General features: G+C 41.4%; 1 protein-coding gene across 10 annotated transcripts in view; it reads left to right on the top strand.

Moving 5' to 3' along the window:
• Positions 1-17,543, top strand: part of LOC126456978 (stress-activated protein kinase JNK) — a 582,548-nt gene that overhangs the window by 483,783 nt on the left and 81,222 nt on the right. For 9 of the 10 annotated variants that reach the window (XM_050092923.1, XM_050092927.1, XM_050092930.1 and 6 more), the window contains one exon: positions 5,073-5,269. In XM_050092923.1, coding sequence (XP_049948880.1) covers positions 5,130-5,269 — 140 coding nt within the window. In that variant the 5' untranslated portion in view covers positions 5,073-5,129. Of the gene's footprint in view, positions 1-5,072; positions 5,270-17,543 lie in introns of those variants that run through there. The other variant, XM_050092933.1, reaches the window with a different exon arrangement.

A 17,543-nucleotide genomic window follows, 5' to 3' on the forward strand; every position in this document is an offset into this window, starting at 1 on the left:
CGCCCGAGGGAGGACTCGAACTTCAGACGCGGGCAGCCGCGCGAACCGTCACAAGGCGTCTAGACCGCGCGGCTATCCCGCGCTGCGTTATGTCGGCTCGCAGTAAATACAGAAATTTTAATTCGGAGCAATTAGGTTTCGAGTCAGCAACAGTGGGAATGAAGCGACTACTATTACCATACAAATAAAATAAAAATGCCAGTGATACTTTTTAGTAATACATTAGCAGTCGAGGCCGCGTTATGCTTTTCCTTTTCGATTTTTAAGAACAGGGCTCTTGATAGCTAATAGACGGAAACCGGTAACGTAGGGGGGGAGAGCCTTTGACGTTGTGTGTATTTGCATTATGTTGTTGTGCTTTGTGGTCTCCAGTTCCGAAGACTGAAGCTTCTTTGCAGTATGTATAAGTTGTAATACAATAACTGGAAATGAGAAGAAGTCAGCTCTCCAAGTTAGTCCATCCTACGCAGGCCTCTTCATCTCTGATTACCTACTGCAACCTACATCCATTTGAACCTATTTACTAATTCGAGCTTTGGTCTCCCTTTACAATTTTAACATCGCCCCCCCCCCCCCCCCCCCCCGCGCAAACACTTCTATACATTATAAAACTGACGATTCCTGGATGTCTCACGGTGTGTACTATCAATCGATCCCTTCTTTTAGTGAGTTGTACCAAAATTTTGTGTTCCCAGTTCTGCACAGAACCTCCTCATTAGTTACTCGATCTACCCATACATTCTTCAGCATCCTTCTGGAGCACCACATTTATAAAGATTGTTTGCAGTATACTTAAGTTATAACACAATAATTGGAAATGAGAAGAATGGCCAGATTAGAGATTAGATTAGATTAGTATTTGTTCCATAGATCATAAATACGACACTTCGTAATGATGTGGAACGTGCCAGGTTAATAAAAGGTGTCTATACAAGATATTACATTACACAAAATATTACATGACACTTAATGATTTTATGTATATATATATATATATATATATATATATATATATATTTTGGGGGGGGGGGTGTTCATCTAATGAGTAGAAGGAGTTGCCATTAAGAAATTCTTTTAATTTCTTTTTAAATGCTATCGTATTTTCCAACTCCGTACGCTTCATATGCACATTGGTACCGCCATTATGTGCCGGAAGGTGCTGAAGAGGGACACTGCTCTGTGTTCCTATAGCATTGCGTAATGTATAACGTGGTCTTCAGGTCGTGTTGAACGAGTAATAAAACTGCCTTGCCTGCAAACGTTACCTTCATTCCGCGCATGACGCAAGTGTAACGTGACCACGGAGTGGTTGGAGGCTTACACGGAGCTGCGGTCGTAGACGGTGTAGGTGTCTGGCTCCCTCCTGTCATCATTAGACGGCCAGGAGAGGGCGACACACGGCGGTGTCGCCCCACCTGATATCCGATCAGGTGAGACGGGCCAATCAGGCGCCGTCCAAATTGGAAGACTACCGAAAGGGGCGCCAGCCCTCCCCCCTTATTCCCCCACCCCTACTCCCCCGCTCTCTCTCTCTCTCTCGCGCGCGCGCACGCGTTAGTGATATAAAACCATGAAACAACATTTAATCTGATTTCAAACATTATTTATTGTCTTGTGTACCCAATTCAACATGGCCCTGCAACAGCGTCTTTTCCTTAAGATGGCATTTGGCTGTCAGATAACTTCCAACGAAGGTCGACCTTCAACTGATCGCACTAACTGGCGGAAGTTTCGTCATTTTACTCTAATAATCATTTTTGTTGAGCGGAAAAGCGTCCGCCACTGCTGATTTTGTAAAAAAAACACACACACACACACACACACACACACACACACACACACACACAGTCTGCTGATGCTGACCCATTGGTCAAGAATGAACTTCAAAATGTTAACCTAGCCCAAACAGTTCACAATTCAGATTTTATCTTATGTATTACACTCAAAATTGAAAACAAGTACTTGCAAGTAATTAGCAGAAGTATACTACAGCAGGAAACATTTCGTTGAAACATTTATAGTTGCTCAGTTGGAGGTGTCCATTATTGATAATCTGCTTAACACAATGTATTCCGCCGTTGTAGAAAGTATTAGAATGAATTTCTTGGAGTTGCGTTGCCTTCTTAGGCCTTAATAAATAAATTTCTAACAACCATTTCTTTTTCCCGACGTTCGCCGCCGAAACGTTAAATTGTTCTAACCGCAGTCCGTTAAGTAATATTACGACAAATGAAGCAACTTAAAGTAATATTGGAATACACTTCATGGCCAAGGAGTACACTGTAAATATGTTTTCAAATAACAGTTTTGTCAATTTCAGTATTTTTTCTGTGCAAAATTTCGTAAAATAACACTCTTCAATAGTTACCATACAAATACGCAAATTGTTTCTAAGGTGCTTAGTTATTTTAACTGCCACCATTTACAGAGGCTTCAATGCGATAGTCTCATTATTTGGTGCCTCCAATTATCTTATGAACCACAAGATGTGTGCTCAACATGTGCCGTGTCGTCGCCACCGAGCGGACTGCGTGCGGAGGCAACACCGACTCAAAGGAAGGCCTCGGCGCTTGTTGGTGACGTCACGTCAGCTAGGCACGGCGAACGCCAGATCTGTTGCAGACATACTCACAATGTGGTGTCTCCCTTTCTGACACAGGAAAATGTGACCAACACACATTGTTCTGAGAGATTTCTGCAATCAATTAATTGTGCAGTTCATTACACCTCTTAACAAATAGTGTACTCCTGAACTTAAATTTCCACCTGTTTTAAGGATTGACATACAAAAACAACTTCATGGTCCATCAGCAACAGAATTCGTGCTTCTTTACCTTATTTGTAAATCTGAGGAAGTTACGTTTGTACTGGGTTGCTTTTACAAGAAACTGTGAACATATTGGTGCTCTTCTTGAGGTATCTTGGTTGACTATGGGGTGAGGAGCACTGAATGTTAATGAAATATCTTGCGATTGTACACGTTGGGGAAGGGGGTGGGGGACAGAAGAAGAGGCAAAAAGAGAGATACTTGTTTTATCAAATAATTTTTTTTTATCTTATAAAGTTTCTCCTTTCAGTTGCAAAAGGGAATATTTACCTTTTCTAATGTGCATGTTTAAAAAAGTTTAAGCTCAGCAGTATTCTCGATGCATGAAGCTATTTTGTTTCCTGTTTAGAATTCCTTTCGTTGAAATAGACTGTAATCCAATGACTGGCAACAGTTGTACATTTACACATGTAAATTAGTTCACCTTTCCAGTGACGATGACAAGCGAAAATAAATTAATAATTAAAAGAAACGTGTTAATTGTAAGGGGGTTGGAGTAAGTTTCGATAACAAAATGGATCAAGTAAATATAGTTACTTGAATGTAAAATTTCCGAAGCTTGCAATGGGCAAAGCATCTTCTCATATTGATCTACGTTTGTTTCGACAGGATTCAGTAATACAGAACTATGATCTTCATTTGTAGCTTTACGATAGTAAGAAAATCTTTAACCTAAATAAGACTGTAGAATCCAAAACGATACCAAACAGTTTGTCCAAAAAGAAGACATTTATAGTGATAAGCACGCCCACGCGTTTCTGCCTGCAACAGACCTGGCGTTCGCCGTGCCTAGCTGACGTGATGTCAGGCCTTCCTTTGAGCCGGTGTTGGTGGAGGGGTGTGGATGGGAGCGTGCGTGTATCTACGTATCGTGCTACTGAAGTAGCTATACATTATACAACTCATACATTGTGCAACGGATTTAGTACTTTTTTTTTTTTTTAAAAAAAAGACCCATTCCCTACTTCACCCTCTTAGGGAACGATTCTTTTATTTACTTTGTAAAGTAGCCTTTTTTCCTCTTCACGGTTGAAGTTATCTCCACACTATATTTCTTGAAAATCAGTTCATCCGTTTGGTTGTGAAAACGTAACAGAATTACTTTTGCGTTCAATAATATTAGAGCTGAAGTGTAGATTAAAACACGTTGAGGATTGTGTAACCATTGCATTGAATCGTATAACGTGGAAGTGCAAAGCTCAAAAAAGGAAATAGTGTTTTCAAAGAGTAAATTTGTTTCGCTAGTTCATGTTGTATTCGGTACACCTTGTCACCTACTTGAAAAAATTAGCAGGGCCATCTGTTGGTTCTTTGGTTTACCACTCTCTGAGGATCGTCTCACTGAGGTAAATATCCGAACTATTAAGCTGACCTGACGATTTCAGATAAAATTTTAATTTACGACATCACCTTCGTAAGAAAAGATCGCTGGCTGCTTCTATGACACTATACCCCCTTGCTGGAAGATTACTGACTACTAATTATTTTCTCGTGTAATTAATTTATGTTGTGGCGAAGTAACTAAAGCGCTTACCTCCACCAACAGCGCTATGCGTGGTGTACAAACCAATCTTGAGTGCAGTTTCACTTTTACATTTAAAATGCTACAAGTGATCCATATAGAAAATAAACTTTCTTAGGGGAATATTATTTATCTGTTTCAAAATCTCTCTGTTACATTATTTCTTTACATTAAAGAGGAGGTCACTAAATGAAGATATTGTTCATCTTTCTGCGTAGAGACTAACATCTGTCAAATGTCGCATAATTTTTCTATGAGGAGATGATGGTAAATTACGTCAGTGGTGGACCACAATAGCAAATTATTTGAAAGAAACAGAAGCCACCACTATTTAAGGAGATGTTATGTCAAAATAATGTATTCATTGATGTTTATAGCTGTCCAAAAATTTTACGCCCATGATTTATTTATTTATTTTTTTATTTATTTGAGATACATATTCCATAGATCGAGCATGGCGTGATTACGCATGGATGTGGAATGAGTCAAAGCAGATACAATATAAATATCATACAATACAATACACACTGGTATACTTGAATGATACCAGTTTGCCACACTGGGATTAAACCATCCCTTTTATTTTGTATCGTTCACTTGAGTGAATAAAATTCAGAGAAGTGAGCAGCTAGGATTTTTTGTCCTGCTAGTTCTGTTCTTGTGAACTACTGTTTCACAGAAATAGTAACACTAAGTTAAATGCAGTGTTTTCACCTCTTCCAGACAGAGTCGCCCAGGCGCATCTGGTAGCTGTGCAGTGAAGTGTGCTGGTCTCCACGCATGCCGTTCCTCGGCTCCAATATGTCCTCAAGGCTCTCCTCCATGTTTTACACTGTGGAGGTTGGCGATACCAAGTTTACTATCCTCAAACGTTACCAAAATCTGAAGCCCATTGGATCTGGAGCACAGGGTATAGTTTGGTAAGTACACTTAAAGCACTTCCATTCAGTCTTTCATAACCTGTTTGTAGAAGTCGCTGCTGCTGCTGCTGCTGCTGCTGCTGATGATGATGATGATAATGGTGTAAAACCCACAAAATTTATGCCAAGTTATATACATTTAACAAATTTCGTCCAAAGCTGTTCAAATAGGTGCAGACATTTTCAGTAGATACTTTTTATGAAGTGTCTCATTATTAAGAATTATGTTTACTGATAACTATGATTTTATACACATTCTGTGAAAGTGTCTTCCTGAGCATGTAATTGCAGCTTTTGTTATTGACTTTTATGTGAACCAGTGAATTTCTTGTCCCAATGTAATTTGTTTAGTAAGCATACTGGTATGTTTTTTCCCACTTTTCTACGTGACTTCAATACATGTTATGTGATTGAGTCTGTGTAACCCCAGTCAGTCATTTTTCTCCGTCGACAGAATATCATTTTCATTGAAATAAACCTGTGTTTCATTCTATGAGGTTTCAGGATTGCAGCCCTAATCATGTTAACTTTTTGCCACAATATTTCGGCTGGCAACTGTCAAGCCATCTTCAGGTGAGTATCCTCCATTGTTCAGTAGCAGACACTTACCAGAAGATGGCTGGACAGTTGCCAGCCGAAATATTGTGGCAAGAAGTCAGCATGATGCGGCTGCAGTCCCAAAACCTAATAGAATATTCAGTAAACTGTGAAAACTTAAAGAATCACAAACCTGTGTTTGTTATGGCCTTCTTTCAGACCGAAAGTTGTAATGCAGTTTAGGTCAGGGTACTGAAAGGATAATTATGTAAGATGACATTTTTAAACTGAAAATTTTTATAATTACCTTTTATATTTCTTAGTGTGCAGTAGATATGAAGTGGTATGTGTATTTTGTGTTCATGATCCAGTTTCATGTTGTCTTTCTATTATAAATATCTATCTAATGTTTTACACAGTGCTACAATTTTCTTTCCTTTGGTTTTCAAACCATATTCAACAGTATTTCAGATACATGCAGAAGAAATTGCCTGAGTACAAGTGACACTTGCAAAGCACTCCAGCTCAGGTTTTTTTTGTAGGTGCTTCTTGGATTAAGCTACATTTCTGTTCTTTTCTCTTTACTATTGTACAATAATGTATGATATGAAAAAAAACTTTCCGTAGTTTGTACATGTGTTTATTTGCTACTCAAGAAAAAGCAGAGAGATTCTGAAAAAAGGTTATCGCATCTGAAGAGAGGAGGGGAGGAATAGGGAGTAAAAATTTAGTAATATTCTAAGATTGGGGTGTTTCATTATGGGTTTGCTGTATTTCTTTGTAATTTGGATAATGTGAAATGGCTGTCAAAACATGATGCTGTTGAAAGTTCATTATTTTATCCATAGAGAGGTGTTTAATATTTCTACAGAAACTTTTATTGAAGGTATAACTTTGTAGTTCTGTCTTGCTTGTCGAAGAGTCTGTATCCAGGGTGGACATAAACTTCTATCAACTATCAGATTCACTTCTTGGTGTAACTGAAGTATTAAGAGAGAACTTCTGTTCACTAATAGGTGTGCTATCTAATCATACTGTTACCATTGGAGCAAACTTTAAGCGCTCAACAAATATTTGTGATAACTACAGTTTCGTAAGTGGCGGTCATTGCAAGACATTCTGCGAAGTGTTCTCAAAAATTATTTTGCACACACAGTTTGGAGGAATGCTCAGGGCAGTAATGTGTTAGATGTAATTGCAACTAACATAAGTGACCTCTTTGAGAATGTTTAGACTGAATGTAGCACAGTGACTACGAGACAGTTGTAGCACCAATGAGAACAAAAGTAAAAAGGGCATCTGAAACAAACAGGAGGATTTACATGTTCCATAAGCTAAATCAAGAGGCAGTAGTTCATATCTCAGAGAGGAACTTGAAATGGTTCATCCTGGACACAAGCACTGACAGAAACAGTGGCGCAAGTTTAGAAGCATAGCTGATCAAGTATTCGATACACAGTAGAACAGCTTACAATTGGGGAGTCCTTTCATGATATACGGCCTCTGAAAAGAAACCTATAAAAAGGGCAGTGACTTCTGGACAGTATGTGTAAAACACAGCAAGAGGGGTACAGATAGAGATGTGTTGAATGAAACACATTTGGCTGTCAGGACGAGCAGTGCAGGAAGTCTTCAGTAACTACCATAGCAGAATCATTTTGAAAGAGCTCTCAGAGAGCCTAAGAAAATTCTGGTGATACGTAAAGACAGTCTGCCACTGCAAACAAGGCGGATATAGATATTAGCATCAGTGGCATAGGCCCAGTGGAAACCTCATTAGATTGTATACTGTTCTAACCACAAGAACACACAGACAGTGATTGACACAACACTTTATTACATATATAAATAACTTTGGACAAGTAGATGCTTGTCACAGAGTAGCTGCACTACTAATCTGATAATCCCAGTTGGGCTGTCAACATGTAATTGAGGGCAAGCCTGGCTGCACCTGACTCTATAAGTGATCGACCAGCCTGTCGAATGCATGATGGAGAGGCTGCACACCCATCCATGAATGAGTTCTAGCATCTGCCAACTTCAGTGGTACACCTCACAACTGTGCATCCAGATCTCTGGTTGTAGAATTCAGGCGGGTCACTACATCCTTTCCACCTTGGGGGTGGAATGTCGCTAATTCCCCAGGCAAAGTGTGGACGTATCTGATGTGGAGATGCTATCCATGTTCATGGAAACATTAGAGGCAAGAGACGAGGGAAACTTCCGGTCACGGGAAACCTCAGAATATGCGTGAAAGTGGCTGGGACCAGGAGCCCTGAAGCCCTCCTTTCGGAGCACAAGACAACAGGACCGGAGACAGACAGTCCAAGCTGGGATCCCTGACAATGTCCGGTAGTGTTGTGGAAGCTGGAGGAGACTCCTTTGCAGGCTGAGGCTGCACAGGAGACATAAAACCAGAGGAGAGAAAACCAGAGAGAGACATGCCCACTTGATAGAGGCCTACCAGAGCTGCTGTCGGAGGCTGCAAAGTCGTAGGCTCCTCAGGCAGAGGTGCTGATCCAGGTGGAAAAGGAGGCTGGAACATTGGCGGATAGGGGGCACTCAGCGACCTGGGCCCCAGCAAAGGTGGTGGAGTGGACGGGCAGGGGAGGGGGTGGGGGGCAGATGTCCACCTGGATGCAGAGCCTGTTTTTGATAGTGCCAGACCTCTCAATCTCCAGTTCAGAGACGCAGTGGCCATTCTGTTGCATGATGAATGCCAGTAAACAACAGGTGCGCTGACAGAAATCATGTGTCCAGCCTGCCATCCCCACTAGAAAAGTGGCACAATGGAACACAAAGGCAGGCGAGATCTTGGATGGAGGAGGCGGAGGCATATCCACTTCTAGTGCTGTATGGGAACCAGTAGGAGTCATCTGGTGAACTAACAGAAAAAAACTGTACACCTTCTCAGTGGGGAAATCCTGCAGATACTTTTTCATCTGAGTTTTAAAGGTGCAAACCATGTGCTTGCCTTCCCCATTAGATTGGGGATGAAAGGGAGGGGAGCAAACATGATGATGAATGCCTGACTGCACACAGAAATCGGGTAAGGTCTGGGATAGGAACTGAGATGCGATGTCATAAATGAGAGTAACTGGACATCTTCCACAGGAACATGTTTGAGAGAGGCAGAATAGTGGCTTCGGTGGTGGCTGAGTAGCACCAGACCACATATGGAAACTGCTAAAACATGTCAACAATGATCGGCCAAAAAATATTCAGAAATGGACTCACAAAATCCACATGGATGTTTTCCAGTGCTGAGTTGCTGGAGGCTGTGAGGAGAACGAAGCCTTGGAAGCTGCCTATTGGCTAGCACTGGAGACACACAGCAACCAAATGCTCCAGCTTCTGGTCAATGCTGGGCCTGTACACATATCTGTAAGCCAAGGCTTTGATGCGAGAAACACCCCAGTGACCCTCGTACAACAGCAGTAAGACCTTGCTCTGCTAACTCCAAGAAATAACCATCTTGAGAGCTGTGTTGTCTGTGGAGAAGAGGAGGACCCCTTTTAGGACTGATAGAAAATGGCACAAGACAAAGTAGTTATGAAGCAGATTGGAAGCATGGCCCGGAGGACTAGAAGGCCAATCCTGCTGGACAAGGTGGACTACCTGCAGGACAAGGTGGACTACCTGCTTGAGGATGACATTGCATTGGCAACTCTGGCACTAGTGATCGGAAACCCATCTCGGTCAAACTCGGGGTCTGAGCCAGCGGGCAGCCAGAAGAAGGCACCTGTGTTGGCATGGCACCCAGTGGGGAAAAAATGAGTGTGATATTTGTATTTGTAGAGGAACAAGGCTCATCACTACAACCTGTGGGCTGCCTTATCAGGGATCCAGACGGACGGGGTAGATAACAAAATTAATGACTTGTAGTGCAACTGGAATTTGTTGCTATACAGGAAAAAGTAAAATTTGGTGACTACATACACGATGGCTAGAGCCTCCTGAGAGTAGTGGACCTGTGTTGAGCTGAGAGTTTTGGATGCAAAAGCCAGTGGCTGCTCGGAACTGTCTGCATTCCAACAGGCATGCACTGCCCCCACAAATTATCCATAGCCAAAACCAGTGGTTTGTCAGGATCAAAAATAGCGAGGCATGGTGCTGACCAGAGGTGTTTCTTCAGCATAGTGAAGGGCTGGTCCCACGCCAGAGACCAAACAAAGAAAGCACCCTTGCAGAGAAGGAAGTAGAGAGGGTGTGCAATAGTGGATGCCCTGGGAATGAACCAACTGTAATAGGCAATTTTACCCAAGAAAACCTGCTGTTCGTACAATGATGAATGACATGACAGGTCCGTAATGGCTCTGACACCAGCTCTTCATGGGTCGGACACCCAACTGTGAGATGGCGTGACACAGATACTCAGGAGGTGTTTGGAAAAATTTGGACTTCTGCAGATTGCAATGCAGGCCCACAGCCTGGAGTTCTTGAAAAAGGGCCCTGATATTGTGCAGCTGGTCGCTTGTAGTACGTCCGGTAACAGCAATGTCCAGGTAGTTGAAACAGTGTGGAATAAGGGATGTGACCAGTTCCAGACAGTGCTGAAAAATTGTGGGGGCATTTGCCACCCCAAAACATCAACCATTGGTATTTGTACAGGCCAAAAGGCATATTAAGGACCGTGATATTCTTGGACCCCTCATCCAGGGGTAACTGGTGCTATGCTTCAGAAAGATAAGAGTTGGGAGAAGAACTGACCCCTTGATAAGTGTGTGACCGGTTAATCTGGATGTGGAAGTGGGTATGTGTCATTCACTGATGGTGAATTCACAGTGCTCTTTAAATGGCTGCAAAGTCACAATTTACCATAGGGTTTCTTCATGATGATGGCAGGGGGTGTGGCCTATTCACTGGAGCAAGTAGGAAGTACAACCCCAAGAGAAGTGAACTCGTCCAGCTCTGCCTTGACATGGGAGCTTAGGCCTGTAGGAATCTGCCTAGCATGAAAAAATCTAGGATGAGCCAGCTGCTTCGAGTTTATGTGGGATTGAAAGTCTGTGATGCACCCTAGGCCTTCTGCAAAGATATCCTAAAATTTGGAGGAGAGAGATTCCAATGATTGATCGGTGACTTTGGCAGGTACTAACTCTATGGAGTGCGTGACTGAAAAGCCAAAGACCTGAAAGGCACCAAAAGCAAAAAGTTTACTGAACTTGGTAAAAAAAGTAATAGGGTGAGTCACTGATTAATAGGTAACTGCAGCTGTGAACTGGTCAAGCAACGAGTTTTGCTGTTTACTGAATCCCCGTAGGAATCTGTTTACCAGTGATAGCAGCAGAGAGCTGAAGTCTGAATATATTTGGGCATTAAGCAGGCAAACTGCCACGCCTGTTTCCACCTTCTGGAGCAGCAGTCGCTAGAGAACCAAAACCTCGATGAAAAGCTTGTTGAAATCCTGGTTAGGTTTGAATCCCAACCAGGCCTTGCTAATGACACTTCCTGGAAATCCACGCCCATATTCCCTGATGTTGCATTCTGTGCAGGTGAGTGGCAGACTACTACAAAGTCAAAGACATCTGTCCCATTGGGACTAACAAGACACACACAATGGTAACAGGGAGTGGCTCCTAGAACACTTTCTACATGCCATGCGCAAGCTACCGGATCGGCTGACTTGCACTGCTGCTATGTCATCCTCCCCAGTCACCATGGGCATGGCTGGGCCACCCTGTAGAGCTGTGGTGTCACACCAGGCTTCCAGCTGCTTGACCAGTGGCGGTGAGACCTCATACGACTGGGCAATTGGTAAAACCTCTTCGAAGGAGGGGTCCTCTAGTTGGAGGGCTCAATGCTGGACTTCCTTATCTGAGGCAGAGCGGAAGATATCATCATGAACCATGATGTCTGCATACATGTCTTTTGACTTGGACTTGGCCATGACAAAATTGCACTTGTGACCAAGGCTGTGGAGGATCACAGCCCAGCACAATAAGACTGGTGGGGCTGCTTCTTGCATTGGTAGAATTCAACCATAGCTGCCACAACATGCATGTGACGGCGATAACAAGAAGACAACAATGAACATTAATTGTCAAATGACAAGGAGGGTTCTGCAATGCCCGATTAAAAGTGGGAGAAGTCCATGACTGAAACAGTGCATGATGTACCTCTGCATCCATAATATAAAAACTGTGGAAATGTTGCTGTAGGCGGTGTTTGTATGCTCCCCAATCTTCCGCTGCCTCATGAAATGATAGGAATGGAGGAGGAAACAGAGTTTGAGATGAAGGTTTACAGAGCAAAGCTGGCAAAGATTGTTGCACGATTGTGATGACATCCTTCTGTTGTTGCACCAACATTTGAAGCAGACAAAATGCAAAAAGCAACCGCACATTGAAAAACAGGCGAAAATATAACTTTACTCATCATCAGTGTTCTAACCATAAGAATACACAGATAGTGACACACACAACACTTTATTACATCTGGAAATAACTTTTTACAAGAAGACACTTAACATGGGGTGTCTACACTACTAGTCTGATAGCCCTAGTCAGGATGTCATCATGTAACAGAGGGCAAGGCTGACTGGGCCTGATTCTGTACGCTGACACCCTGCTGGTATAGTGCACGGAGGAGAGGGTGCTTGTTGCATGATTGTGATGATAGAAACAAGGGTGATTGAGGTAACAAACTGTATCAGTCATTATTACTTTATTACTCTATAATCAGCCAGTGTAGACCGTTGATCCCTCATACCAAAGTACTCAGAAAGTATCCCTGAACAGTCTCTAGGGACCTCTTTTTTTTTTAAATTTTTTTTATGCAACTGCAAAAGTTGCTAGTACCATCATTGACATGCAAGCCACCAAAGTGGTGTCAAATAAAAAGACTTGCACAGAGCTTCTGACCATCCCAGCCAAGGCCTCCCAGGTGATAAAGCACATTTCATGTCGTTTTACTGATAAGCAAGCACAGCCATAGGTGCATCTAGAACACAATGCTTATGCAATCCTCAACATGTTTAATCCATGCCAGTCCATACTTCCATACAAATATTATAAAAGTGAAAGTAACTCTGTTACTCCATCATAACTAACTCTGCTAAAATGATATCTTTGAAATTTGGTGTGAGGTAGCTTGAACCCTGATGAAGAAGATAGGCTACTTTACAAAGTGTGTAATGAAAGATATTTATTAACTTGAAGAATAATACACAAATTAAGGGAAAATATTTACTCCTTGAAAAAGCTATTTACTCTTTTACTTTTGAACTTTATTAGATTTGTGAAAATGCTTTTATTGGTTGTTATGTTCTATGTAATATGATTGAGCATATCAATACAGTGCTTATTGATTTATCAATGCATTTAATCAATACTTCCATATTAGTACCAGTACTATTAACTGCAAAAGTAACTCTGCCTGTTAGATTTTCAAGACTCTACTGGGAAAGTTGTATCTTGTTGGATATTATTAACACTTTTAAACATGTTATATGTGAGGGGCCTGAAGGTGACACCAATGTGGTGGTTAGCAACTCTTAGTATTTATAGATTATTTGTGACAGTGGAAATCCAATGTTATTGTGGGCGTTGATTATGATATTGAGTTGCTACAACACATGGCATTGCTGGAGGGTTTTGGTGGAGAAACAACAATAAAATCGAATGACAAACCCGAGAACCACATTTAAGGCTATTACTATAAGCCTCGCAAACATAACTCTGATGTAGCACATAGTTCTAAGAGAGCTCAAGTTGCAAAAGTTACCTGAAACTAACAAGCCTCAATGTAGTCACATGTTCAATGGCCTTGAGTGTTACAGGGAAAGGTGGTAATTGCATGTCTATCACATTTTAGACGCTGAGTGTCAATCTCTTACACCTTCCAAGACAGTTGAAAACTCAACACAGAGTCATACCTGCACTTGTGGAATGTGTAAGGGCTTTCGTTGAGGCTGAATTTCACTATGATCTGTTAACTGACTATGTTAATCATGAGTTAGTAATCTTAGGTGTTGGATAAAAAATGTAGGCACTATAAGGCATTGAAATGGAAGTTACAAGTGGTTGGTATGTGCTGAACTGGTGGCAAAATCTCTCTTTCCAGTATTAGATGAGTCAGAGGAACCCCTAAAACTTAACTTCCGCAGGGATGAACGGAATCAAGGCTGTTTTTAAATATTGTTAGAAAATATAATGCATGCTTTCAGATTCGTCATACAGCAAAATATTAGAAACATGTTCATTATGTACCTACATACTGGCACTGAATTCATTTTTGACCATCATATACACAGACGTCTTGTAAATTACCAGCTTGCTTACTCATTATCACTCACCATAAAAAAAACTTACTGATATATGAACAAAGCAGCAAGTAAAAGTTAGTAATGCATGTAAATCTTTCCCAGTTGTTGGAGCAAATACTGCTTTATTTAACAACAGTTCATCTGAAGAAGTCATGAGTAAGAGGATATACACAGCTTTTGAAAACTAATGCTGGAAGTGTTCTGGAGTATCTGACTGAAGGCACAAAAATGATAACCTATAAGGAGGTTGTCATATAAACATTATTATGAAATAAAGTTTTTTGTCAATCTGGAGGTTAGTTTGAACATCACAATGCTGTACTAAGGATGGTGCTATTATAGGTAATATGGTGTTTCCTTCCCCCCTAACCAAAACGTCCTTGCTGTGCTGGTACTGCAAACGGCTGAAAGCAAGGGGGAAACTACAGCCGTAATTTTTCCCGAGGGCATGCAGCTTTACTGTATGGTTAAATGATGATGGCGTCCTCTTGGGTAAAATATTCCAGACGTAAAATAGTCCCCCATTCGGATCTCCGGGCGGGGACTACTCAAGAGGACGTCGTTATCAGGAGAAAGAAAACTGGCGTTCTACGGATCGGAGCGTGGAATGTCGGATCCCTTAATCAGGCAGGTAGGTTAGAACATTTAAAAAGGGAAATGGATAGGTTAAAGTTACATATAGTGGGAATTAGTGAATTTCGGTGGCAGGAGGAACAAGACTTTTGGTCAGGCGAATACAGGGTTATAAATACAAAATCAAATAGGGGTAATGCAGGAGTAGCTTTAATAATGAATAAAAAAATTGGAATGCGGGTAAGCTACTACAAATAGCATAGTGAACGCATCATTGTGGCGAAGAAAGACACGAAGCCCACGCCTACTACAGTAGTACAAGTTTATATGCCAACAAGCTCTGCAGATGACGAAGAAATTGAAGAAATGTATGATGAAATAAAAGAGATAGTGAAGGGAGACGAAAATTTAATAGTCATGGGTGACTGGAATTCGAGAGTAGGAAACGGGAGAGATGGAAACATAGTAGGTGAATATGGATTGGGGGTACGAAATGAAAGAGAAAGCCGTCTGGTAGAATTTTGTACAGAGCATAACTTAATCATAGCTAACACTTGGTTCAAGAATCATACAGGAAGGTTGTATACATGGAAGAATCCTGGAGATACTAGAAGGTATCAGATAGATTATATAATGGTAAGACAGGGATTTAGGAACCAGGTTTTAAATTGTAAGACATTTCCAGGGGCAGATGTGGACTCTGACCACAACCTATTGGTTATGAACTGTAGATTAAAACTGAAGAAACTGCAAAAAGGTGGGAATTTAAGGAGATGGGACCAGGATAAACTGACTAGACCAGAGATTGTACAGAGTTTCAGGGAGAGCGTAAGGGAACAAATGGCAGGAATGGGGGAAGAAATACAGTAGAAGAAGAATGGGTAGCTTTGAGGGATGAAGTAGTGAAGGGAGCAGAGGATCAAGTAGGTAAAAAGACGAGGGCTAGTAGAAATCGTTGGGTAACAGAAGAAATATTGAATTTAATTGATGAAAGGAGAAAATATAAAAATGCAATTAATGAAGCAGGCAAAAAAGGAATACAAACGTCTCAAAAATGAGATCGACAAGAAGTGCAAGTTGGCTAAGCAGGGATGGCTAGAGGATAAATGTAAGGACGTAGAGGCTTATCTCACGAGGGGTAAGATGGATACTGCCTACAGGAAAATTAAAGAGACCTTTGGAGAAAAGAGAACCACTTGTATGAATATCAAGAGCTCAGATGGAAACCCAGTTCTAAGCAAAGAAGGGAAATCAGAAAGATGGAAGGAGTATATAGAGGGTCTATACGAGGGCGATGTACTTGAGGACAATATTATGGAAATGGAAGAGGATGTAGATGAAGATGAAATGGGAGATGATACTGCGTGAAGAGTTTGACAGAGGAGTGAAAGACCTAAGTTGAAACAAGGCCTCGGGAGTAGACAACATTCCATTAGAACTACTGAAGGCCTTGGGATAGCCAGTCCTGACAAAACTCTACCATCTGGTGAGCAAGATGTACGAGACAGGCGAAATACCCTCAAACTTCAAGAAGAATATAATAATTCCAATCCCAAAGAAAGCAGGTGTTGACAGATGTGAAAATTACCGAACTATCAGTTTAATAAGTCACAGCTGCAAAATACTAACGCGAATTCTTTACAGACGAATGGAAAAACTGGTAGAAGCTGACCTCGGGGAAGATCAGTTTGGATTCCATACAAATGTTGGAACACGTGAGGCAATACTGACCCTACGACTTATCTTAGAAAATAGATTAAGGAAAGGCAAACCTACGTTTCTAGCATTTGTAGACTTAGAGAAAGCTTTTGACAATGTTGACTGGAATACTCTCTTTCAAATTCTGAAGGTGGCAGGGGTAAAATACAGGTAGTGAAAGGCTATTTACAGTTTGTACAGAAAGCAGATGGCAGTTATAAGAGTCGAGGGGCATGAAAGGGAAGCAGTGATTGGGAAGAGAGTGAGACAGGGTTGTAGCCTCTCCCCGATGCTATTCAATCTGTATATTGAGCAAGCAGTAAAGGAAACAAAAGAAAAGTTCGGAGTAGGTATTAAAATCCATGGAGAATAAATAAAAACTTTGAGGTTCGCTGATGACGTTGTAATTCTGTTAGAGACAGCAAAGGACTTGGAAGAGCAGTTGAACGGAATGGACAGTGTCTTGAAAGGTGGATATAAGATGAACATCAACAAAAGCAAAACAAGGATCATGGAATGTAGTCGAATTAAGTCGGGTGATGCTGAGGGAATTAGATTAGGAAATGAGACACTTTAAGTAGTAAAGGAGTTTTGCTATTTGGGGAGCAAAATAACTGATGTAGGGAGGATATAAAATGTAGACTGGCAATGGCAAGGAAAGAAGAGAAATTTGTTAACATCGAGTATAAATTTGTCAGGAAGTCATTTCTGAAAGTATTTGTATGGAGTGTAGCCATGTATGGAAGTTAAACATGGACGATAAATAGTTTAGACAAGAGAAGAATAGAAGCTTTCGAAATGTGGTGCTACAGAAGAAAGCTGAAGATTAGATGGGTAGATCTCATAACTAATGAGGAGGTATTGAATAGAATTGGGGAGAAGATGAGTCTGTGGCACAACTTGACTAGAAGAAGGGACCGGTTGGTAGGACATGTTCTGAGGCATCAAGGGATCACAAATCTAGCATTGGAGGGCAGTGTGGAGGGTAAAAATTGTAGAGGGAGACCAAGAGATGAATACACTAAGCAGATTCAGAAGGATGTAGGTTGCAGTAGATACTCGAAGATGAAGAAGCTTGCACAGGATAGGGTAGCATGGAGAGCTGCATCAAACCAGTCTCAGGACTGAAGACCACAACAACATCAATGATGTTTCCTTTCTCTGACCTTTCAGCTGACTTTCCCAGCCAATTGTTGGAGG

Source organism: Schistocerca serialis, chromosome 2 (genome assembly GCF_023864345.2).
Source record: "Schistocerca serialis cubense isolate TAMUIC-IGC-003099 chromosome 2, iqSchSeri2.2, whole genome shotgun sequence".
Classification (NCBI taxonomy): Eukaryota; Metazoa; Arthropoda; class Insecta; order Orthoptera; family Acrididae; genus Schistocerca; species Schistocerca serialis.